Source organism: Pteropus alecto, unplaced genomic scaffold (genome assembly GCF_000325575.1).
Source record: "Pteropus alecto unplaced genomic scaffold, ASM32557v1 scaffold76, whole genome shotgun sequence".
Lineage (NCBI taxonomy): Eukaryota > Metazoa > Chordata > Mammalia > Chiroptera > Pteropodidae > Pteropus > Pteropus alecto.
This window is the reverse complement of record NW_006443138.1, coordinates 10,940,399-10,966,194: the sequence shown is the minus strand read 5'-3', so window position 1 is coordinate 10,966,194 and position 25,796 is coordinate 10,940,399. Positions and strand designations below refer to the sequence as shown.

General features: G+C 33.3%; 1 protein-coding gene across 4 annotated transcripts in view; it reads left to right on the top strand.

The window, feature by feature from the left end:
* The window catches only part of KCNC2 (potassium voltage-gated channel subfamily C member 2), a 172,896-nt gene extending 159,994 nt beyond the window's left edge, over positions 1-12,902 (top strand). Inside the window, exons 3-5 of one of the 4 annotated variants that reach the window (XM_006923756.2) lie at positions 1,746-2,673; positions 4,745-4,909; positions 9,792-12,902. In XM_006923756.2, the coding sequence (XP_006923818.1) occupies positions 1,746-2,673; positions 4,745-4,909; positions 9,792-9,928 (1,230 nt within the window). In that variant the 3' untranslated portion in view covers positions 9,929-12,902. Of the gene's footprint in view, positions 1-1,745; positions 2,674-4,744; positions 4,910-9,218 lie in introns of all 4 variants that reach the window. The other 3 variants (XM_006923759.2, XM_025041099.1, XM_006923760.2) reach the window with 3 other exon arrangements.
* The last annotated feature ends 12,894 nt before the right edge of the window (positions 12,903-25,796 follow it).

The window sequence follows — 25,796 nt, the reverse complement described above, 5'->3', positions numbered from 1 at the left end:
CATAATTTTGGTGGTTCTTGAAGTCAGGTAGTCACGGTCTTAAGATTTTTTTTTAGACCTTTTGTATATCTCTGACATATTTGGTGAGATTTGTTTATCTCTTACATTGAGACTCAGCCAGGTAAAAAAGGAGGTGGTTTCAAACTTAGATCTTCTCAGTAGCATAGTTGGGTAAGTATTAGGGAACAGCTTTGGGTTTTTGATATACTCTATAATTTCCGAATAAGGGCCTCCCTCCACTAATGACCTCCAGCTTTTGAACAATTTATTTGTTTAGATATTCAAGGAACAATCTCTTGGTGCTCATTCAGCATGCTAAATCTGAGAGCATTGTCAGACAGCAGTAGGAATCTGCCAGTTTCTTTGAAAGCCTCTGCTACTGACTGCAACAGCACCAGTCAGTCAAACAACTCGGTTTCAGTTTTTCAGGTTTTTAACTTTTCAGTATGTGAACCCAAAATAAATAAATGTTTCAACATACTTTTATTCTATATTTGAGAATTTGGTAGTTAATGCAACAGAACCTCATGTGCAACTTGTCAGGTTAGTGTCTCAGGTCTCTCACTTTGTATCCTGGCTTTGTGAAAGTGGCTTAAACTTTGTGCTTAATATTCCAGAACTGTAAAGTGTGGTAGTAGAGTTGTTAAAAATACTGATATGAGTTAATTATGTAAATTGCATTTAAGAATGTCTGGTACTAATAAGAACTATGTAGGTGAGAGCTTTTATTATTATTCCACATTAGTAGGTATGCAATCAGATGTTATTGACTGAAAAAATGAAATAAAGAATTGAATTAAAAACACTTGCAACTCGATAACATGATATTCTAACGTTTGGAGTTTTTTTCCACGAGAGGAATTGTTTAATTTGTTCCTTAACTCTGTTTCTCTCTCTTCAGTCTTGTTGCCTACTCTACTTTAGATTTACTCTTTTAAATAAGTTGCCACTTTAAGTTGATATAATTTAAGTGGTAATATAACTCAAAGATTGTGTGTGTGTGTGTGTGTTCATACTTCATGATAACCTGAATATTTAATGTGTTTTTTCCACGAGAGGAATTGTTTAATTTGTTCCTTAACTCTGTTTCTCTCTCTTCAGTCTTGTTGCCTACTCTACTTTAGATTTACTCTTTTAAATAAGTTGCCACTTTAAGTTGATATAATTTAAGTGGTAATATAACTCAAAGTGTGTGTGTGTGTGTGTGTGTTCATACTTCATGGTAACCTGAATATTTAATGTCTAGATAGAAATCCACAGTTAAATTTGGATGGCTTCCAAGTTTCCATTAGTGTGAACTGCACCTTATAGTTAGAGATGTAAAACTTGATCTAATACATGAAGATTTCTAGGATCATAAACAATATCTGGAGCCATCATCTACCTTTATTATTTTTTTTCAGTCTTCTGCCCTTTAACATTCTTTTGGAATGATTTTTATGCTCTCTTCACAGGCAAACAAAACGGTCAATAAATTATTTTCCAAAATGAAGCAAAAGTTTGTACTTAACATAAGCTGAAAAGAGAACTTAGAACATATAACATATGCAACTCTAATTGTTACCTGCACGTCTTTTTTCACTTGAGTAACATCCCAAGTGAAAGCTCTCAATATGCTTTTATTGTTGTTGTTGTTTTTTTTTTTTTTTTTTTGTCTACAGGGATCGATGCTTTTAGATTTGGATCAAATTATGTCATGGTTCAGATCACTCTCTCTTTTTTTATTTCTTTTTTTTCCCCTACAGTTTATTGCTTTCGCTTCTTTATTCTTCATCCTGGTTTCAATCACAACTTTTTGCCTGGAGACACATGAAGCTTTCAATATTGTTAAAAACAAGACAGAACCAGTCATCAATGGCACAAGTGTTGTTCTACAATATGAAATTGAAACAGATCCTGCCTTGACGTATGTAGAAGGAGTGTGTGTGGTGTGGTTTACTTTTGAATTTTTAGTCCGTATTGTTTTTTCTCCCAATAAACTTGAATTCATCAAAAACCTCTTGAATATCATTGACTTTGTGGCCATCCTACCTTTCTACTTAGAGGTGGGACTCAGTGGGCTCTCATCCAAAGCTGCTAAAGATGTACTTGGCTTCCTCAGGGTGGTAAGATTTGTGAGGATCCTGAGAATCTTCAAGCTCACCCGCCATTTTGTAGGTCTGAGGGTGCTTGGACACACTCTTCGAGCTAGTACTAATGAATTTTTGCTGCTGATAATCTTCCTGGCTCTGGGAGTTTTGATATTTGCTACTATGATCTACTATGCTGAAAGAGTAGGAGCTCAACCCAACGATCCTTCAGCTAGTGAGCACACACAGTTCAAAAACATTCCTATTGGGTTCTGGTGGGCAGTGGTGACCATGACTACATTGGGCTATGGAGATATGTACCCCCAAACATGGTCAGGGATGCTGGTAGGAGCCTTATGTGCTCTGGCTGGAGTGCTGACAATAGCCATGCCAGTGCCTGTCATCGTCAACAATTTTGGAATGTACTATTCCTTGGCAATGGCGAAGCAGAAACTTCCACGAAAAAGAAAGAAGCATATTCCTCCTGCCCCTCAGGCAAGCTCACCTACTTTTTGCAAGACAGAATTAAATATGGCCTGCAATAGCACGCAGAGTGACACGTGTCTGGGCAAAGACAATCGACTTCTGGAGCATAACAGATCAGGTAAGGCACACTTTCAAATGCATGCCATTAAATACTTTATAGACCAGTATGTCCTTTAGGTAGAAGGCAGCCATTTTCATTTTCAGCAAATATTCAGTTCTAACGCTTACAAAATGTGTTTGTGTAAGGCTCGTAGATCTAGATGGTAGCTTTTCTAAGTGAAATCCAAGTAGAAGTTTGCATAGCTGGTCTATAGAGTTTTCCTGCTTTAGTGGGAATGCCCTTTGCTGATGGTGCCAATATTTTCTTTTGCCTGTTTGTTGCTTTTGTGCCAATGTTTCTTTGTTTCCCTGCACGATGTGATGGTATGATATCGGCCATTTTCCATCCTTCATCCTCAAAATGTTGCTCTCCATAACATTTTGCTTGGTGTGTTTGTCTTAGTTTTATCTCTGCCACATGGGACCATGCATCTCAACCTAATTCACAAGAAGCAGTTACTTAAGAAGAATGGATGTTTACATTTCAAAGGCATAAACATCCAAGAGGTGATACGGAAAATAGCCCTTTTGATAACAAAAGTCTTCCCTAGTAATATTTTGGAGAATTGATTAGATTTTAATTATTCTTAAATTAGGTAGGGTATTCAATATAATCCCCTTGGACTGAGCAAGGCGCTATGTAATATAATCAACTCACCATTATTTTGGGGAGAGATGATCTGCTTTGGTTAATCAATGGCAACATTAAATTTTTCTGTGGATTTTCTTTTTTCATGCAGTATACATTGGGCTCTGTCTCCTGCCAGAACTGAATATTGGATGATTTACTGCTTGATATTAGCTGAATCCCTACTCCTCTCTATTGCCATAGATATTCTAGAGTACACTGACTAGCTTGACTGTAAATTGATATTTGATTTGCTAAAGTGACCATCAGTAGTATCATTTATAATCTATTATGTCTGGTACAGATGAAATATTTTGTAGATTAAACGACTTAGTTACTTTAGCCTACTGTGAAAATTTAAGATACATGCATTCTCTATAACTTGGGTATATGTAATCTTCTTGTAGAAAAATTATGTATGATAATCCCATGTGAGAAATTTTGCATAATTTAGAAATACTAACAATTAAACAAAGCAAGCAAACAAACAATCAAAAAAAGACAGGCAATATTTTCATAGGTTTCCTCCTTAGCTTCCAGAAGTTTTTATGTAGTAAATGGAAAAAAAAAATTGTAGCTGGAAGTGAACCGCTTTTTTAAAGATTTTATTCACAGTCCTTATGTTCATTTAGTAGATAATGCTTTAGATTTTGTCAATATATATCTGCAAACTGTTGGGCCAAGAATATGTCTTTGTGAAAGGTGGAGTTTAGTTGGTATTGCTCGACTCAGAGTACCTGTGCAGAGTCCTTGTGAAAGGCATGAAAAAGGCCTGGGTAAACATTGTTATAACAAACTAGTATCTAGGCTGACAGGATGTGACTGTCTTTGGCAAGCATATAGAAACAAACAGTTGTCTCGAAGGCTTTTGGAGAGGTTGATCGTGTTCCACTGTTATGTTCAAAAATATTTTGTCACTTCAAACTGGAGAACCTGGACCCAAAGTTGTTGAGTTTGGGATTCTTTTTATTAAGATGTTTGGGGAAAATTACTCTCAGAAAATAATAAAAACATGTGTCTTAAAGAGCTGCAAAGACAGATATTTACTTAGGAGTTTTTCCTTAAATAGATTCCACTTTAAAAAAATAAAATGAAAAGATAAAGATTCCTATGAACTGTAACTAGATAACATGTCAAAGATAGTAAGGTGTCAATTTGTGTTCTACTTTATTATCATACTTCTTTGAATTCATATTAGTTTTGTGAAAGTCGATTTCCTATTAGATGGAATCCAAAATGAAATTTAAATTTCCCAAAGAACATTTCTCTCCTTTTCAATACATTCCCACTTTGCTCCATGTAAGTTTTTGTGGTGAGTGATGAAAATCTTTTTCTTATCATGATGTGATTATGGTGTTTTGTATATCGATTGACTGTACTATGGACGTTCGGTGTAAACTCTTTGTACTGTCTCATTTCCTCATCCATCACTGTCTGTCAATGGGCATGGTGCTGTGACCAGTGTTATCAGGTGACGACAGTACAGGAAGTGAGCCGCCATTATCACCCCCAGAAAGGCTCCCCATCAGACGCTCTAGTACCAGAGACAAAAACAGAAGAGGGGAAACGTGTTTCCTACTGACGACAGGTGATTACGCGTGTGCTTCTGATGGAGGGATCAGGAAAGGTAGGCATGCATTTAATCAGATACTCACAGGTGACTTAAAAATTAAGTGCTACAATATATGGAGTGATGTAAAATGCTCTTTCATCATTTTCTAGGAGAGACTATACGTAGTGCTCTTTCTCATTCCTCATCATATCTTTTCTCATAATAAACATTTAAAAATACATATCATAACAATCTACTTGGTTGTCATATCTGAAAGACATTTCATCTTTCTTTATTATTTTGGTTTCCCATGTGTCTTTGGGAAGAATTGTAATGGAATATTTAAAAGTTAAGTCACTTACCTAATTATTTTACTATAATGTACCCAGCAGTCTTTAAAAGTTATCTTTTTACCTACAACTTATAAAACTCACTAATTGATGCTATACATATATTTGATAAGTAATTGATGATTATAAAATAATAATGAGGCTCTTTTCAAAGAAAAACATTATCCAGTATTTGGGCTTTTTTTTTTTTTTTTTGCTGCGGTTTATCTGAGTGTCAGAAAGTTGAAAAGGTCCAAGATCCCTGGTCATGCAGAACAGTATACTCAATCATTTGAAAGGCTATTTATGTATTTATAAGATATGTCTACAGAATTTCTCTTCAGAGCAATAATAATAATTTTAAATTTATTACTGTCTTTCAACCCAGACTGATCTGTGCCTGGTGCATAGAAGATACTCAGTAAATATTTGTTGAATGGAATAATTGTGTTGGTCAGACATCTTGGTTAAGAAATATAACAATAGTGAAGCTCCAGTCCATCATGTGGTTCAGTTGTCCTAGATTGTGCCACTATGATCATTCTCTAGGTGCTGTTTGTTTTATTTTTGTTTTGAGTAAACTTTACAGATCTCAGAACAAATAAGCTTTTTTTCCTCCTCCTTAAGAAAACAGTTTTGTGACACTTACTATACACCCTTGTTAAAGTGTCAGTATGCTCTTTCATTAGCTCTTACTTCGATGGTTCCAGCTGCTTTATTACCATGGTGATTTTTTCTGTTTATTGGCAGAATAGAGAAAGAACTATAAAAATTTCTTATGCAATGGACTGAATTTAAATAAAAATCCATTCCAAAACTTTCATATTAGTGCAACTGCATTTAAAAAATATTGTGCTTTTTGCTATTCATTGCAGTTTCTCCCTGTTGAATACTTTACCATTTTAAGCCTCAACTATTTATTTTGTGATGCTCTCTCTTTTTGAAATATTTCATTATCTGTGTCATACTTCTCTTCCATTTCTTCTGAACACTTTATACTGTCCTTTCTGTCTCCACACCTTTAAATCTCACAAGACAAAGGACTCTTCTTTTGTTTCTTAAGTATGTAATATTTTAAATACTCCTTCATATCAATTATTTCCATTTTCTTCATCTATTCTTTTCATCAAAATGTATTTTAATTATCTGAATAGGTTTGATTGTTTGCCATTTTATATTTAAATATTATGTTAGAACAATTTTTAAATATCTTATGAAGACTATTATTATAGTACTTGAGCAAAATGTACTTACATTAAATAATAATGATAACAATAATATCTGACTAATAATATTTTATGTGACAATATTTTAAGTGAATTACATATCTTAACTCACTATATATGTATATACAGGTACATATATTTGTATTTATATGTAATGTGGTTAAAATTACATACATTTTTTAACATTATTCTATAAAGTACCACATGCAATATTTATACTAAGGTTACATGTTTAAGAACTTAGCTAGAATTTTTTTTCATGTTAAACTGTCAAGAAGGTTACATATGGAAAAAGATTTTGCAAATTATAAAGCACTATGTAAATAGAGTTTTTCTATAAAATGACAAAGTTTCATGAGCAAAGCAATTAATAAGATATTTAGTTTATATGGAAAAGTTATACATACAACCTTATTTCACAAATACAAATTCTCTTTATTAATGAGAACATCTTTGAAAATTCATCTATGAGCTTTTTATTCTTGGTCGTTTCTCGCCATAACCAACTACTTTTTTCATTCTTGCTTAATTCTTTTGCACCTTTGTGTTTTTTCTCCTGTCTGGTAACATTTCTGGTTAACGTCACTTAATCTTCTTAGTGTGTTATCTTGTCATGTCTATCAGAAATTCATTCATTTCTTCTATTTCCTTTTGTGTAGATTATAGATTTTCTTTTATGTAGATTATAGATTTCTCCTATTATTCCTACTCAGACATTTATTTCTTATATGATCTGTTCTTTTACTTTTCAAATTGGTCTCTTTATTGATTTGATTTTAGAATTCTGAAAATTCTCCCCAATATAGATGAAAAAAAATTATTAGATTCCCACTGAATCATTTTCTATCTACGAATATAAATATAGTTGGGCATACATTAGGAAAAAATAAAGGATTCCCTAAAATAGTAAACTCCTAATACTTAGAAACCATAATTTTATTTATGCAGTAATTTTTAGGAAATTACATTGCATAAACAAAAACATACCCACTGATAGTACAAGTATTGGCAGTTTTAATATTGCCCCAAATAAGCACATGCTCTTTAGAACTGTGTAAAATGCATGCCATATATTTAGATGTTAGTTCAAACTAGGTCTAATATTATTTTCATGAATAATATTTTCAGCAATTCCATTCAATAAAAGCTTAATTAGGCAAAATTTATTAAATTTTCTAATCAGAAATTAACCTGCAGAATAAAGAATACATTTATATGAATAACATTTTACTAATTAAATTCTTGTTACTAAATTAAAAAGTAAGCTTTTTCAAATGAACACTGTAATTATAGTTATTAAAAAATAAAAGGATTTATAAACAACTTGGATATATTTATGTTAAGAACTATAATTCAGAAAAAGAATTGAACATTTAGAAAGGCAGCCAAGATTTACATATAACTTGCATGATTAGTATAAAATTGTCAAACAGATTTTTATGTTTTTTGGAGGTCCTACAGAGATCGTGAAGATTGTGGGGGTCAAGATGTAAACTTTTATATGGATAATTTTTAAGTATTAACAACCCCTTTGGTTCATGCATATTCACCAGTTTGCTTTTAATCAAACCCAATCAATGTTTACAGTGTAGTTTACATTTTTAAGTTACATAGTCAACCATGATAAATTATTCTTTCAACAATTCCCAAAGTTATATTTCCAATCACTTTACCAAAGGGCAGCAATAACTAGCCCTCCAGGCACATCAAGGTCTCTATATAAGGATAAATTACGTGCAATTCTTCAAAAAGCACTTAAGGCATCTTCCCATTAGCTATTCCATCACTTATCAGAGTAGAATGAAATATATACCACCTCCCACATTTTATAATTCAGAACACTAATAAAATATATTGACAGATAATTCTCTCATTGGCAGAAATTGTCCTAGAGAACTTTACCATAGTTAATGGATGGCATAAATTTTTGTCTACAAAGCCTCAAAGAAGACATCTAGTCTTCTGAATGTTTATATGTGTGTCTGTGAAGAAGGGGTTCCTCTTCAGTCTAGCCTTACTCTCAATAGAGTTATTATTGCGATCCATATCCATATCTGTCCTCGGGGCTTTGAAACAAATAATCACTAAATCACTTACCATTTCTCTTCTTTCAGTGAAAGCGGGGGAGATAGCAGTGGCTTCTTCTCCAGAAATTCTATGAAAATGTAGAATTAAAGAAAGAAGTAGTGGAAAGGAACATGAAGAAACACAAAATGCCCACTTTCTTTCTTATACAGTCATCACACACACTGAGGGCTAACGAAAACCCAAGGAGTATAGCATAAGTCAAAGGGAGACAAGAAGTTCACTGGAATTATATCTATTTGCTCAGCTTTGGCTGTCATCAGATAATTTCATTTTCTTGCTCTATAACACCTTTTCAATGCGGCTGTCAGAACATTTCTTTCCTAAGCTGTATTACTACTTTTCTAGTCTATAGATGCCCTGCTTTTAAGACAGTTCACTTCTAACTTTATACTAGGTACTTCCTACTTCATTTAACTGCCTCTAATCTTTTCTAATAAAAAATGCTACAATATTTGAATCCTTCCAAAGGTGACCTTGATTGCTTAAGTAGATAAGGCAAACCAGTGAGTTAAAGCTGTGAGGAGGATCTTTTATTCTGTAAGTCTGTGACAATCATGAACAAAAGATTAGAATGCAAGATAATAGAAAGAAAGGTGAATTAAGTTCAAATTGTTCTCAATTCCTTGACAGAGGGGAGTCAGCTGAAAACATCATATCGAATTCAGACTTTAATTTCCTGAAATTATAACTCAATTTATATTTCATTCATTATATTTTTCCTTTACTGTTTTTTATTTAAAGGATTAGAAATGGACATTCATTCTACATCATCCAGATAATGGTATCAAATGCCATTATTTGAGAATCTTTCTTTTAACTCCATAAAGCTGGAAGATTAAATACTGTAAAAAGACTTGTGCCCTTAAAGTCAAGCATGCTTTATTAGCTTAGTAACTACTAAAAACATGAAAAGAGAAAAAATAGCCCTCTTTTTTTCAGGAATATATTCTGAAATTTAAAAGTATCAGCCAAGTGTATATCTTACTTAAGTTGCTTTGCCTAATTCTTAAAAGAGTTCTGGTATTGTATATGCCAAAATTACATCAATACAAACTTTAATCTGGGAAAGAATAGATTTTAAAGTATTGCAACTATAATTTGTGATAGCTGGTTTACTCTTTTGAGAATGACAGCTATAGTGAGCTTCATTTTTTTTTTCTTCAGAGTTATAAATTGTTTCAATATTGAACTCTTTCTAAACAGTTTTTTCTTTGAGCTCAGAAATAGCACTTTTGATTATCCTGCATGGTATTGTTTGTCTGTGTCTATTTTCTGGTTGAATTCAACTGATGTCTGTGCCTTTTTTCATAAAAGGATATGAAAAATCCCGAAGCTTAAACAACATAGCGGGCTTGGCAGGCAATGCTCTGAGGCTCTCTCCAGTAACATCACCCTACAACTCTCCTTGTCCTCTGAGGCGCTCTCGATCTCCCATTCCATCTATCTTGTAAACCAAACTGCATCAGCTGGCTAAATTGTATTAATTCAAGTACTGTTTATCCCATAATGGAAATAATTAAACATAGAGTTACTCCAAGCTCCATTAATCAGTACAAATCTGCATGATATTACTATTTGAAGTCAGAAATGCCATTTGGGTAGCTAATGAATCTTATCTTGGCTTTAAAGATTACCTAAAGTAGTGGTACTACTTCTCCATGTCAATTACCCTGATGTCTTTTTGCAATAAAATACGAATAGTGTCAGATATTGGCCAGTACGCTAATACATAAACATATCTTCAGGGAGTTATATTTAAAACTGTGTGCTTCCAAATGCCAACCACTTCATTGGACCTTCATTTCTGTGACTCTCTAAACCATTCTGAAGATGTCTGGGATCCTATCTTGCTTGCATACAACAGCTCATTTGCATGGACCATCTTGTCTCTTATCACCTGAAAGCAATGTCACAGAATTCGGGGACCGTGGATGGCTTGGGTATGTGTACTTGCATCAAACCATCTTGCTGATATGAAAGCACCGGTCAACTGTTCTGCATGTTGAATTGTGGGGCAGGGAGGGCGAGTTTCTCTTTGACATTTTTTTTTATTATTATTCTTTGAAAGAAGTACTTGTTTTACATAGCTTAGTTTCTTGGTTGATTTACTTTTCTTCAAAAATGCTGTATTGGAGTTCTGAATGTCTCTGGTTGTTTGCACACAGATAACTACAAAGAGGTTGTCATTACTGGTTACACGCAAGCTGAGGCCAGATCCCTTACTTAATGGCTTGCGGAAGGCACAAAACATGAGAGAAAGGTAACTGCCAGCCAGGCTTGCATTGTTTAAACAGGAACTGCTGCTTGGTACTAGACTCATTTTTTTTTTTTTTTTTTAAATTCTGGAGTTTGTCATCATTTTTAGGGGCAGAATCCCAAATATCTCCTAAAGCTCTCCTGTCTTTTTTACCTCCTTCCTTTATTTTTATTTCTAATTTTTTCGTGCAAACATCAAAGAGCATTGCCGTTCACAGGAGGCTTTCTTGACCAGCCTTAAATTTCTGACTCACAAGAATATCAGATTTTCAGTCAATGTTTAATCAGGTGCTTTGTCCTGAGTGTTGTTCTGTCTGTCTTAGCTCCCTGTCTTAACTGTATATGTCATCTGTCTTCGTAAAGTACAGAAATTCCTTCATATGGTGTTCATGGCTTTAGAACTGGGTCTTCTCCTCCTCCCCTTGCCTTTTTGGCTACTTGGAACTGCTTTTCTGCTTTGTATATAAATTAACGATGCCCTGTAGGCTCCCTTAGGTAGATGGTATTGTGAACCTTTCTGGTAAACAGGATTTAAGCAGCAGCACGATCACCATTGCCTTTGGTTGGCTGCTGTGGTGTCAGGTTCTACTACCTATCAACCAGCGTTCATCACTACGCTCCAACGAAAGCCCTAGGGAGTCTTATTCAGTCCAAGCGGAAAAAGTTCTGTTTATACATCGCTATGAATTCAATAGCAATAGTGTGTCTGGTGTATTGGGCATGTGAAAGGAGAAAAATGCCATAATATATATTGAGGGATAAACAATAGTTCTAAGGCATTCAGTATCCTTGAGATTGTTGATTAATTTCTAATTCTTATGTTTATTTTTTGTTAGGAGGACAATTGTCACTTTTATTCTTGGACATGTAACTTGTATTACTCTATAAAACCAAGTCCTAGAGCATGACCTGCATGTCAGAGATCTTGTGCAGCAATGTGTTTACCCAGACGTACACATCTGATATTTAGAGATTCAGTGACCCTCTTGATAATATCACACATAGAAAGCTATAATTACACACAACTTTATGGTAAAGAAAATTAATATACTGTCTGGTGCTGCTATTATTGACTGCAGTGTTGTACAGAATTTATCATGGATTTTTGACTGCTGAAAAAGGGACAGTGGAATTTGGCCATGCCAAGGACTGTACTGGAAACAGGCTTCTGCTGCTGAATGTGCCCTGATGTGACCAGGTTGCACTGGGAAGGAGTCCCGGCGTCTTCATGAAGCATTTAAAGCTCATAAAAGAACTGTGGCTGGAACTCATCTGGTGCTCCCGTATGAGTGGTCTGCTTATGGACTGGCCAGTGTCCATGAAACAAATGTAAATACCAACATACGTGCATGGGTCAACAGTTTTGGCCATCTCACATCAAAGGAAGCCAAATTCATGATCCACATTTCCGAAGCTTCAAGTGTGGCCCATACCTCTGTGGATTGCCCCTCATGGGCCTGCAGTAGATTATGCTGTAAATCATACAAAGTAGTGATATTGACGTAGTATAGATCTATCTTAATTTCCCTTATTTCTTCTTTATTGGTTGGATCCATGAACATTGACTGTATCATTTTCTTATAAACCACTTATATTTGTCATGTTATATTGTGAAATTTTCAGTGCCTATTTATCGAAAATAACCTATTTTTAGTCACATATTTGTTTGGTTCTGGAAAATTGCTATGAGAAAAAAAACTCACCAACATTATTCATAGTTTGTCTTTTGTCATTATTACCTCGATTATAAATATTACAAAAAATAAAATTCTGGCAATGAGAGTATTTTTTTACTAAATGATCAAGGAGCAATGTCAGTATATAATAGATTATTAATCAAATTATATCCTAAAATGTATATTTTGCATAAAAGAGATATTCTTCAATCAATTACTTTTTTTTGTGAGTTTTGTGACAAACGAAGCTTGTACTTGTCTTTAAAACTATCGTAGTTGAAACTGTATAAGTATTCTTCAACTTGCTTAATCAATATTTCTAGAATCTATTAGTTCCCCTGGGATTCTGAATATAACATATAACCTAATTATAAATTCCTGTATCGTGGACCTTTTGTGAACATTTCAAGGTGCATGTACAACCTTGTTGATAATCATGGAAATGTTACTAACTGAAATGAAGAATAAAAGGCAAATATAAGCTGGGGATAAACTCGAATCCGATCTGATTAAATTATTCACTTTTTTTTTTCCTTGTCTTTTTGTTTTAGAGTTTTCAACAGGTTTTTCTATTTTTATGCTTCACAGTACCAAACCAGATGCTCAAACGTAATAAAGAATTTGGGAAAAAAGAATTTATAAATATACATAGCTCTAACACTTTCATTCAACTCTCAGGCATGTAGCAGTGTTTTCCTCTTCTAACTGCTTTTTCTGCCTAAATTTTCTTATAATTCTGAGATGGCAAAATTATTAATCATTATGACATCTGATATTTATAAGGCATTTTCTAACTAATACTGAATTTTTACTTACACTTTCCAACTTAATCATCATAGCAGGTCTAGAAGTAAATTTTTTTTTTTTTTTTTTTTATTGGTGGTGAATTTAAAGATCAGATAGATAGGCAGAACTGTTCACTTATATTTTTGCCACAGATAATCTTTCCTGACATAATTTCTCAAGGTTTAAATATTTACTGAGCCTCTTGATATAAATGCCTTAACTTCTAAGGATGGCTTCTGTCTCACTTTTGGGTAATGGACCTCTGTTTCAGCAGCACACCACACGTAGCAGGCATTCCATTTACATTGTGGGGTTACATGTAAATTTACCCTGTAACATTCGATGAAACAATCAGGATCAGGGGAAAGCTAAACTAACTCTATTTTGAGGGAATCCTATTTCTTGTTATGGTCTACAAATTAAATAATTCAATTGAATTTGTATTACATAATTTTGTTTTATATTTATTACACTGTCATTCATGTCAAAGTGATGGACCACTGAATATGCATTTTGAACAATAAGTTCTTCAAAGACTATGGCAATCTCCATCTAGAATTTCAAGACCTAATATGATTTTTTTTTTCTTAAATAGACTTTATTTTTTAGAGTGCTTTTAAGTTCACAGGAAAACTGAGCAGGAAGTACAGAGTTTCCATCTACTCCCAAACCCCACACGCAGCCCTCCCTGACTATCTTCATCTTACACCAGAGTAATATATTTGTTACATCAACGAACCTGCAAAGACATATCACTATCACCCAAAGTTTATAGTTTACATTAGGGCTCACTTTTGGTATTGTACATTCTGTGGATTTTGATAAATATATAACGACATATATCCAACACTGTAATATCATACAGAATAGTTTCACTGTCCTAAAAATCCTCTGCGCTTCACTTATTCATCCCTTCCTTCCCCTTAATCCTTGGCAGCCACTGATCTTTTTATTGTTTTCACGGTTTTATCTTTTCCAGAATGTCATATAGTTGGAATCATACAGTACGCAGTCTTTTCAAATTGGTTTCTTTCACTGAGTAATATACATTTAAGATTTCTTCATGTCTTTTCATGGACTGATAGCTCTTTTTTTTTTTTGGTGCTGAATAATATTCGATTGTCTGGATGTACTGGGGTTGATACAGTCACCTACCAAAAAAACATCTTGGTTGCTTCCAAGTTTTAGCAATCATGAATAAAGTAGGTATAAACATTCATGTGCAGATTTATGCATATGATTAAATGTCAAAATGTCAAAATTAGCATGCATTCAATCACTATAGATTTTATTAATAGTATGCCCTTACTTACCTTAAAGGTTAGTTAGTCACTAGCAGGCAAGTCAAGTAACTTTATTAGGAAGTTATTTTTTTATTTGGGGATCAAATTGTGAATTGGAGATCAAATTTGTTGTACTATTGTTTATAAAATAGTGTGAATGTATTGTAAACCCATAGAGTTTATATTTTCATTTTTTAGTCTATTTCTTGCAATAAAAAAAAATGAGATAAGGATATTTCAGTAACTCAAAATCAAGTAACTTATTTTGGGGGAAAATAAATTTTTTTTTGGAGCAATGTTAAATTTGGTAAACACTTATAATTTTTTCTATAAGCCAAGAAGAAATGTCATTGCACCAAACTGATAAAAATACTTTGGCATTAGTGAAAATTTTGCATTTCTATTAGGAGTAATGAATAGTGACATGAAACAGGTAAAAGTACTACCATATGAAAAGAATTCTTAATATAATTTGAATGTGGCAATTCCTGAAACCTTTCTTTTATCAATAGCTTCAGTGTTTTTACTTCCTTTTGAGATCCTGTAGCAAAGATCTAAAAAGTTATAAAAATCCAATTCTTTCTTAATGGCAAGAGAAGCTATTTTAAAGATAAGCTTAACTCGCTGATCAAAAACAAACAAACAAAAAAACTCTAATCAAACCTGTAACTGTATTGCACAGGATTAAGCATGAAGTTGGTGCTTAAGGACTGATGATATTTCTTTCTTCTTTCCTTTTTTTCCCTTGAGAACTCACATTTTACCAGTAACTCCATCTCTCTAGAAACAAAAGGCACTAGTTTAAATGCTCTAAGTACTGTTCTCTCTTGTTGCAGTAGCTGTTCCTTATCACACTGGACTCTGGGAGAAAGCTTAAAAGAACTATGAGAATTCTGGCTGCCTGGCTGGCAGAAAGCTCTAGAATCTAAGATAATAATGATTAAAAAACACACTCATATACACAGCTGGATATACAGAGACAAAGAAAATACATAGCAGCAAAAACTAAATATTGTCTGAAACAAGGTTATTTAGTGTGAAATAAATAAAAAGACAAGTCAAAGGTAAAGAAATACTTCTATAATTCTACTTCATAGACCATGTTAGAATAAATTCTGCACAAAGGTATCAGATAGTCTTTTCACTGGAGACTTCAGAAGGTTTGCATGGCATAATGAAAGCAGGTCAAGAGACCAATTTTTATCTTCCCTAACGATGAATGAATTTAGACAACTTTATTTTAGATGCTCTTTTAAAAAAATTTTCTTTGAGTTTTGACAACTATCCTTTCTTTATGTTTACATTAGTGTAATAGTTAAATGCTTTCAGAATTAAATAATGCCTGTCAAAATATAAAATATTACTCATTATATTTTGATTTGTATAAAATGTATTTGTATAAGTTCTGGGGATCATATTTATTACAAGAGCACAATTAATGACAGTACTACTGAGAACAGATTGCTTTTATTTGTTTGTTTATTTGATTGTTTATTTATTTGTTTGTTTTTTAGGTGAGACAACCCTTGGTTGACCTCACAGATTGCAAGGACCTTCTCAGTTTACAATTTTCCTTATTTATTTATTTTTATTATTTTTTATGCCTACACCTGGTCTTCCTAGGTGGTCTTCCATCCAAGTGCTAACCAGGCCCAACCCTGCTTAGTTTCTGAGATGTTCAGGGTAGCATGGCCATAGACAAGAGCAGATTGCTTTTAAATGTGAAACTCCTTAACGTCACAAACGAGACTCCTAGGACAAATAACATTATAAGTTTTATTTTCCAAAATTAAATTTTTTATGATTTAGATCTACTTATTTTTTAGAACTGATAATTTTATGCATAATAACCATAACATTGAGAGTCACAATATTAAGATAGAAGAAGATATATGTCTTTAACAGAAGCTTTTCTTAGCATTAAATATCCATGTGGTTTGTTGGACACGTAGAAAAAAGAATCACAGACTTAATACTTAAAAGGCATTCTCTGACATATGTGGTCCACTACAGAGCCACAGGCAGATATTTCCGCAGTCTCACACCATCAAATAATTCTTTACCAAGTTAAGTATGGTTTTTATATTAAATATGGGGTTAAATATTATTTTAAAAAAATTTGAATTACTTATCAGTAGTTATGACCAAGATGCCTTAACATTCGCCTCAGATAGACGAAACTTTAGACTTTTCTTCTTGACTATACACCCCTGACCTCCCTTTTCTTAGAGCACTTACTTTAGAAAACTTTGTAGTGTAAATTTTTTTCTCTGCCCCTTGGAAATGTAAGTCTTCTCACAGCACTTATCAATTTTACACCCATGAATGTCTTTCTCAAGGGCCTAGGAGCTATCCCTTTGAAATGTAATAATCATGAAAGATATTAACTATCCCCATGTGCAGGTGTTTGTGGGAGGTAGCCACCTAACTTCAGTAAAGTGTCATTTAGCAAACACAAATGGCCTTAATCACGTTGAACAATCTCTCCCCTAATGTCCTCCAGTGCTTTTCCACTAGCTCATTCTAGTGCCTAAAAACTCCCTGGATCTGTTTCATCGAAGCTGAGTTCAATCTTTCTTGCCCATTTTAATAGTTTTGAATCCTATTTGCAATAATCTTGAATACAATCTTCCTTGATTGTTTAGTCTGATGCAATCTGTCTTTGATAGTTCCTTGATATTATCATTTGTGGAGCATCACACACACACACACACACACACACACACACACACACACACACACGCAACAGCTTTGAGGACTTAAAAGAATTGGTTAGGGACGGGGAAGAATTCCAACCACTCTGTTAGTTAATTTAATTTTAAAATAGATTTTTTAGAAGATTTTAATATCATAAAGATTATTCGTGGCTTGCTTTCTTTTTTTGAATCACTTAACTTCCTTCTTAGTTGACTAAATTGACAGGAATATGTAAGCAATCTGATAGGTTGCTGCCATTCATCTCTTCTCATTTTACTGCCAAGGAACTTGATAAAATGATTTAGTTAGGCCTCTTCTTCTTCTGGGCACTGTCCCTTAGAGTCCTCTGGCAGGCATTTGTCACTCCATCTCCACTACCTGGTATACTACCCAGCTCATAGAAGAATCTTAATCTATATTTGTTAAATTGAACTTAGACTGATTTTCCTGAAATTTATATCTCATCATGTTCTCTCCTGATTGTTCATCTCTCAACATCAGAATACAACACAAATTTTATGCTAGCCATTCAAGACATTTTATAATTTGGCTTCTTCTTGCCTGCCTTGAGTCAACTATTCATTCTTTTATTTGGTTCCTTTGTTCAGGATCTCTAGGGCTTCACAAATTGTCTGAAATATAGTAGATACAGTGTTTGTCATTGTCCCTGGATTCCTTGCTGTCCTGCCTCCCCCACCCCCTCACCCCAATAGCACAAGTAGTTAGGCCCTATTGTGTCTTGTAAATAAACCTACATAATTTATAGCAAAGAAAATGGCATTTAGAGTCGAATAAATTTGAATTGGAATCTTGTTCTCATCCTTAAGAAACTATGACTTCTATATAATTACTTCTGGCAAGTAATTTAAACTCTAAGTTTTATAGAAACTTGTAAACTAGTGAGAATAATAATACCTACATTATAATTTTGTCATGAGATATGAATGAAAAGCCACATGTAAATACTTAGCACAGTACTGTGTACAGAGATTGTACTCAGTAAATGTAAACTGCTATTATGATTATAATTATATTATTAATTTTTTTACAAAAAAATTTTGTATGGCAACTTATAATTTTTCTTTAGTATTGATTTTCTTTGTGGTAGATATTATTGAACAAAATTTTGGCAACAGTTTCTAAACCCATTTTTGATTGCTTTTAAATATAATAAAATCTTTCAAATTCGTCTTAATGGCAATATGAACATGCTTTCAAAGGATTTTCTTATGATTTATGAACTAAGTCTCCAGAGATCAAGATTAAAAAAAAAAACCACAATACATAAAAATTAGCAAAATATCTTTGGTAATTTAAAAATTCAATATGATTGGAAAGCCTTAACATTAATTCTGAAGAATATAAAAATATAATATATAATTCCTATTTTATTCTATTTTTATTTGTTTATTCAAGATTCTATTTTAATCACGAAGAGATTCCATGATCACATAATTTTTTAAACATAATTTTCTGTGTGGTATTGGTGCATTCCTAGTCTACTAATTTAGCAAATTACCAAATTTACAAAAGTACCTTATTTGGTTCTTTCACATTAGAAGGAGTTTCTATTTCGAACTGGTTAAAATAGTGGTTATGATCACATACATACTTGCTTAACTATTTATCAAAATCCTATGAAAATGGAAAACATACCCTCTGCACCTTGAGAAGGGGGGAGCAGTGGTCTTTGTTAACAATAACGGTGACACAAGACTTTGGAATTGGTCTTTTCTGAGATTAAAATAAACAGATAGGATAATGCTTTTTTAGGAATGTAACTTGGCATATTTTTCTTTGATTTGAGAAGAATAGAGCTGGGAGAAGAGGAAATTTTAATGTTTCTGAAACATATCATTTACTAATTTAAAAATTCACTAATTTTAGAAAATCTATATCATTGTCTAAAATCTGCATATTAATCTGTGAAAGATTCAATTATTGAAGAAACTGATTAGGCACAAAAAACTAAATATGATATTTATATGTTTATAGATTTCTTCCTTAGAAAATAAATTAATGAACCTTTATTTTTTATTCTTAAGAAAATGGCATTTTAAATTCTTTTAGTTCTATATTAGTAAATACAAGATTTCTGTTGAACACCCAAGTGGATATTTAAAGCAGGCAAGTGGATATATATGAGCCTGGAGATTAAGTAAGAGGTCTGGGCTAGAGATTACATTTAGAAGTTTTTAGTATAAAACAGCATTTAAAGCCATCAAAATGGGTGAATAGGCATGTATATATAGGAAAGAGATCTAAGACTAATTTCTAGGGCACTTCCACATTGATACATAGGGAGAGAGTCTTAAGACCAATAAATAAGATTGAAAATGAGAAAACAGTGAGATAGGAGAAAAACTCAAAGAATGCAGGGACCCGAAAATAAAATGAATGAAGGAGGAGGAGATAATCAATTGTGAGAATTGGCCATTGAATTATGCAATGAAGAGGCCATTGGCAACCTTGACATTTGTGGCGCTATGGATATGAAAACCTGATTAGAATAGATTTAAAATAATGGAGAAGAACTAAACACAATAAATATAAAAACTATTTTGGGGAACTTTGTTACAAAAGTAAACAGAGAAATAAGGCAATTGCAGATGGGAAAAATGGAGTTGAGAGTAATTTGTTTTTATAAAATGGAAAAAATGACAGTATACTTCTCTTTATCAAGAAAAAATGAGGCAATATTTTTAACTATTTTTCAAATGAGTTCTCCTTATTTCTAGACATAGTAAATATTTTTAAATTCTACTTAACGTGTACATAATACATGGACTCTGGATAGAAGGTGATTTCGAGTAGCTGAAAGAGAGATGAAAACGGAATTATATTCCTAGTGATAAAATCCACTTACAAATTATACTTTGACTGTGTCTGTGATGATCTTTTATAGGAAAGCTTAAGGTCTGAAATATGGAAATTTGTTCTTTGATAGTTTAACCAACCAAGTATTAGATGTGTCAATCATTGAGTTAATCGATTGGTAGTTAAGACAGACCGTGGAATTTAAAATCGATTTTTTGGATGAGTAAATTAAATATTTACCCCAGAGAAGATAGGTCATAATAGTGTAAGTGGGCAAATTAATAAGAAAAAGTATCTAGTATCAGCATCTACTTTCCCCACTCCATTTCTTCCTGTATCTCACCCTTAAGAACAAGTCTCAGTTTAGGGGTCTAAGGATCTATTTGCCATGAATATGCTTGATTTTTCTAAAGGGAAAGAAAAAAAACAAAGTGCTTGGAGGGAAATATGCACTCTGGGGGAAAAGCGAAATTCCCCAAGATTGGGAAGGAGTCAGGTTTTAAAGTGTTAGCAAGAATAACAGATAACTATACCCATTTTATCACAATAGTCCAGGGGGACAGGACTAATTTAGAGTTTCAATTAGAGATGTGTTTAGCTACAAGAAAGAGAATTTTAAAATATCTTAAAGAAATAGGAGTTTATTTTTCAGACATAAAATTTAGTCCATGGGTAGTTTTTATTTGGCATTGTCTCAGCTGTTCAGCAATGTCATCAAAGACACAGGCCCTTGCTGTCTCTCAATTCTGCCAATCTTAGCATGTTGGCTTTTAATCTTTTGCTTTTTTGTTTGGCATCTGTACCTCCAGTTTCATGTTATTGATCCAGGAAGCAGAATGGGGGAGTAGCCATGGCAAAAGCAATACCAATGAACTTTTGCTTTTTGTGCATTGCCTAGACTGAATCACACGGCTAACCCAACTTGCCAAAGAGCCTAGTAAACTGAGTCTTTGGTGTTTATGGTTTCTTAGGTTTGAGGAAGGCAAAAGAAGAGAAGCTGGAAGTGGAGGATGAGTCAGGAAGCCTATGGCTTCTGCTGCACATGGCATGTTACTTCCCCTAAGAGAAAATGCCAATTGAAATACAAGCCCACCTTCAGCTGCCAGTGAGAACAAAAGACCGGGAACCTTTCATTTTCTGTACTGCACGAGACCCTGGGGTCTTCATAGAATCTTAGGGACAAAGAAGGAGAAATACCTCGATAATGATTGTAGTTGAATTTCTTGCCACAGTGGCAAAGAAAAACATAGAGATAGATTTAATCTGAGTGCCAAAATATAGTCATGTGATGCTCCTTGTTCCTGATTTATGTGGTGGAATTAAAACCACATCTGCTATCCAGTTTTATGATATTGTTCTGATACTGACTTTGATAATCTGAAATTGCAACCACAAACCATAACCAATTGCTGATCTTTCAATTGATAGTATAGAAATAAAAAAAATCTAAAAACTTGTACATAGATATTTAGTTATTCATTGATTTTATTGGCATGCTTTTATCTCCAAATATTTTCAATAAACAAGATTCAGATGAGTAAAAACAGTCCTCTATAACTGTTTACCATTAAAAGCAATAATTAAGAGTTATACAAAGTACCAGAAGCCAGAAAAAAATTTAATAATGTCTTGTGTTTATGTAGATTGTTATACATTTTAAGGCATTTGCGAAACATTATGCCATTTTCCTTGACATGTCATTACTTCAGAATTATATGATTCCTATTATAACATACATGATACTGAAACCCTTTTTTATTTTTTATTTTACAGATTAGAATTTATTTTTATTTTGTATTTCATAAAAATCTCCCCAAACCTTTGCAGTGCCTGGGATCTCTGAAGTTCTTCTTCTTCTTTTTTTAAAAAAAAAAAAAATTGGATAAATTTGATGTTTGACCTTGCATGTTACTTTGATATAATTATGTATTGTAATATGGTTGCCACTGTAATGATATTTATCACATTACATATTTATAGTATAATATGATTGTATTCAATATATGGTACAGTAGATCTCTGGCTTATTTAGCACTCATTACAGTTTGTACCCTTAAACACCATCAACCTAATTCCTTCACCTACATCCTCTGGTAACCATTGTTTTATTATTATTATTTTTTTTAAGTTTAACTTTTTTAGATTCTACATATAAGTTATATTATACAGTTCTTGTCTTCCTCTCTCTGACTTATTTTGTTTAGCATGAAAGATATCTTCTTTTCTCATGGCTGAATAATATTCCATTATATATATAACCACATCTTTTTTTCTCCATTTATCTATCAATGAACATTGGGTTGTTTCTGTATCTTGGCTATTGTGAAAATGCAGTGATAAACATGGTTAAATTATCTTTTGCCTTATTCATTAACAAATAATTATTGATTTTCCAATTATTTTCCTAGGCACAGTTGTTTAACAAACCAGGCAAAGTCTTTGCTCTTATGAAATTTACATTCTAGTAGGTTTTTAGGGAAAGACAAAGAATACATAAATGAATGCTACCTAATATATGCCAGATGGTGATAAGAGATATAAAATAAATGAGATCTAGAGATAGGGAATGGATATTATGGGTGCCATATACATAAGGTAGTTAAAGAAGGTTTAGCCCTGGAAGAAATTTGGGACAAGGGTATATCTGGCTGAGAGGACAGAAATGCAGAAGCATAATTGGTTTGGTCATGAAGCAGCAAGGAGCCAGTGTGGCCAGAACAGAGAGAGCAAGAGAAAGAAAGGTGGGGCATAAGCTGGGGCACAGATCACAGAACAGTATTCAGGCCATGGTAAGAACACTGAAAAGAAACAAAGCCTCAAAATCATGACTTTTTCATCTAATTTGTTGACCTAATTCTTTTCAGGTGATACGAGTACACAGTATAGAGCAAAACATGTCAATATGCTTTTATAATACACTTGGGATAAAATTAAATTTCACAGTAATATGCTTTATAAACATCATGCATATAACTAATGCATGTGTGTGTGTGTGTGTGTGGTTTTCAAAATGCATGAGTGCATGTACATGGCTGTAAAAATTTTGACTTTTTCATCTTTTGAAGATGAGTCTTGACTACTATAACTTTAGGTTGACTACTCAGAGACCATGTTAACCTGTTGTGTGGGTAGTGTGGGCACAGCTGCCTACCAATGGTGATTCAGCTCATGTCAAGCCAGTTCTTGCTACTCCTACACCCTATGGTTCAAACACATCTCTCCCACTAGCCTTGCCACAGGCCCGGAAATTAACACATTATTCATTCCCTCGAGTTAAGGCTTTGGAGGTTGCTAATAATTACCTAAATACCCTTTGAAAGGAAGGCAAATTAATTCATTATCTGTTAAAAAAAAAAAAATCCCCTGAAAAGAAAATCTGATGCATGAGAAGCTCAACTTACTAAACAGATAAATTAGATGGTGATTATTTGCATTACAAAAGAATTCGCCACAGATTTCCTTTAAAAAGCTAAATCTCCTGTGCATTTAAAATATGATCTGATTTAGTAGAATTAAAAATAAATAAAAACAAAAACAAAACCCCTTCATATCCAATGAGCCGGACAGTCACCTACTAAGACCCTGTGGCACTGGAGCAGAAGTGAGGTTTCATGAGACTATGAATGTTCAAATTTCTGACCATGTAATTTCTATGAAAGTTATACTGAAGGGGATTGCTGAGCAGCTGGAAATCAGAATGAGGGGATTGAAAGTGAAGAAGAAAGTGATTAATTTCTATTACCAATTATACTCAGAATTAACTCTGTTCCCTCTAGTATGGTCTTCCAGAAAAGTATTAAGACTCAGGAAGCAAGAGACCTGGGTCCTTGAGTAAGTTATTTCACCTTTTGTGAGGCTGCAGAATCATACAGGACAATGTACATGAAAGCACTTTCTAAGTGATAAGCAGAAGTATGTTGCAGTGCTTGGCTCATAGTATGTAATAAACAAATGAGACATTAATATATAGGACTAGTGATAATAAAGGCATTTTAATGCAGTGATTTTGACTCAGTCTCACAAAAACAGTAATGTCAAAATATTTTTTAAAATTTTGTGATATTTATGCAAAATCTATCCCCCAAAATTACTCAATCTCTTGAGCATCAGATTATTCCTTACCTTTACTGTCATCGCTGCAGGACATTCATTAACTTTTTAAAATACTAAGTAATCACTAAGTGATATATGTAATAGTCCTCTGACCTTAAACACATGTCTGAACCTCAGCCTATGATGCTATTTCTCTGAAAATTTTAGAGAAATAGTAACTGATTAAAAATAGAATTAGTAGACTGTAAAACTCTTACTCCTCTTAAAAAGAATCTATAAAAGAGAATTAAGAGAAAAAGAGACTCAGAGAAGCTAAGTCTAGTCTGGCTTCTCAGGAGAAAGGAAAAAACAGTTTGTTACCTCTTTTTTCCAAACCCAACTACAGAGATGCCACAGAGGCAAAGATCATTATCGTATTTGATATAGAAAAATTGAAAATTCTATAGAGACAGAAACTGTCTGGTTTGTGGTGGGAGGAGAAATTGACAGCTAAGTAGGCCATGGATGGAAGGTCTGCTGAGAAGAAAGCTTTTACTGGATAGTCCTTTTTTTTACTCTAGGAAGATCCTTGCCTGCCCTGTTGCAACTGAGAAACAGAAACCATCAGTGCCAACTGGCACTGGTCTGTGACTAAGCGATAAATGTAGAGTAGAGATTAAGCCTTGTTGGAGTGGCAAAAATATAAAAAGAAATATAAACATATCCACCAGCCCTTTCCTCTAACTTCTCCACCTACATTTGAGGGTTAAGTGGTAATCACCATGGGAGAACGCTCTGGAAAAGACCAGAGCTTGCAGTAAGGACAGAATGATTCTGTCAAGCTTGAGTCCAAAAGAGGTACCCTACCACTATTGCAATAATAGTGGTTCTGCTCCTTCTGTGTCTCTTACACACATACCTTGAGAGACAATGCTCCCTCTACTACAGGTACGTAAAAGCATCAGACAAGTGTAAAAGCTGGAATGGAGACTCAAGGCATTTTGCATAACAAAATGAATATGTTAGAGGTGAAGTTTGGTAATTTTCCTAGATGCTCTCAAAAATGATAAGGAAATGGAAAATACAAATGAGAATAGATTTTAAGAATAAAATAAAATTTCCAACATTTGTGGGAGTCTCTTTGGGAGATTATTGAGAGATGAAAATATTTATATAGGTAATGACTAGGATGTCTCAGGAATGAAGACAGATTAAATATATCAGACTGAAATGGACTAGAGAATTCCAAACTAAAAATCAAGAGGAAAATTACTAATAACTTCTAGAGAGGAAGAGAAGATCATCTACAAATGAAAAATTATTAAAATGACATTAGATTTTTCATCAGCATGTCTCAATGGAAGACAATAATGGAGTGATAATTTTAAAGTTTTGAAGGAATAGAACTTTGAATCAATATTAGCCATCTAGTTATTCTATCATTTGAATGTGAGAGTGAAATTACAAATATACTTAAGTGTAAGTCCTCAAAAAATTTATCATCCAAAGACTCTCTTTCATATTATTCTTGTGCATCAAACACACATATAAACAACAGAAACTGAATGCAAGGATATTACATATGACATTGAAAGAAACAATGAGTAAATAACTAAGAAGATTATCTTTGTCCAAAAATATAAGGATTAAATGTCTTATCTATTTATATATTGATATATCTGTCTATCTACTCACCTATTTACTTACCTACCTTATTTTCTATATAAAATGATAATGTTATGATAAGGGGGTGGGGTGATGGCTGTAAGAAG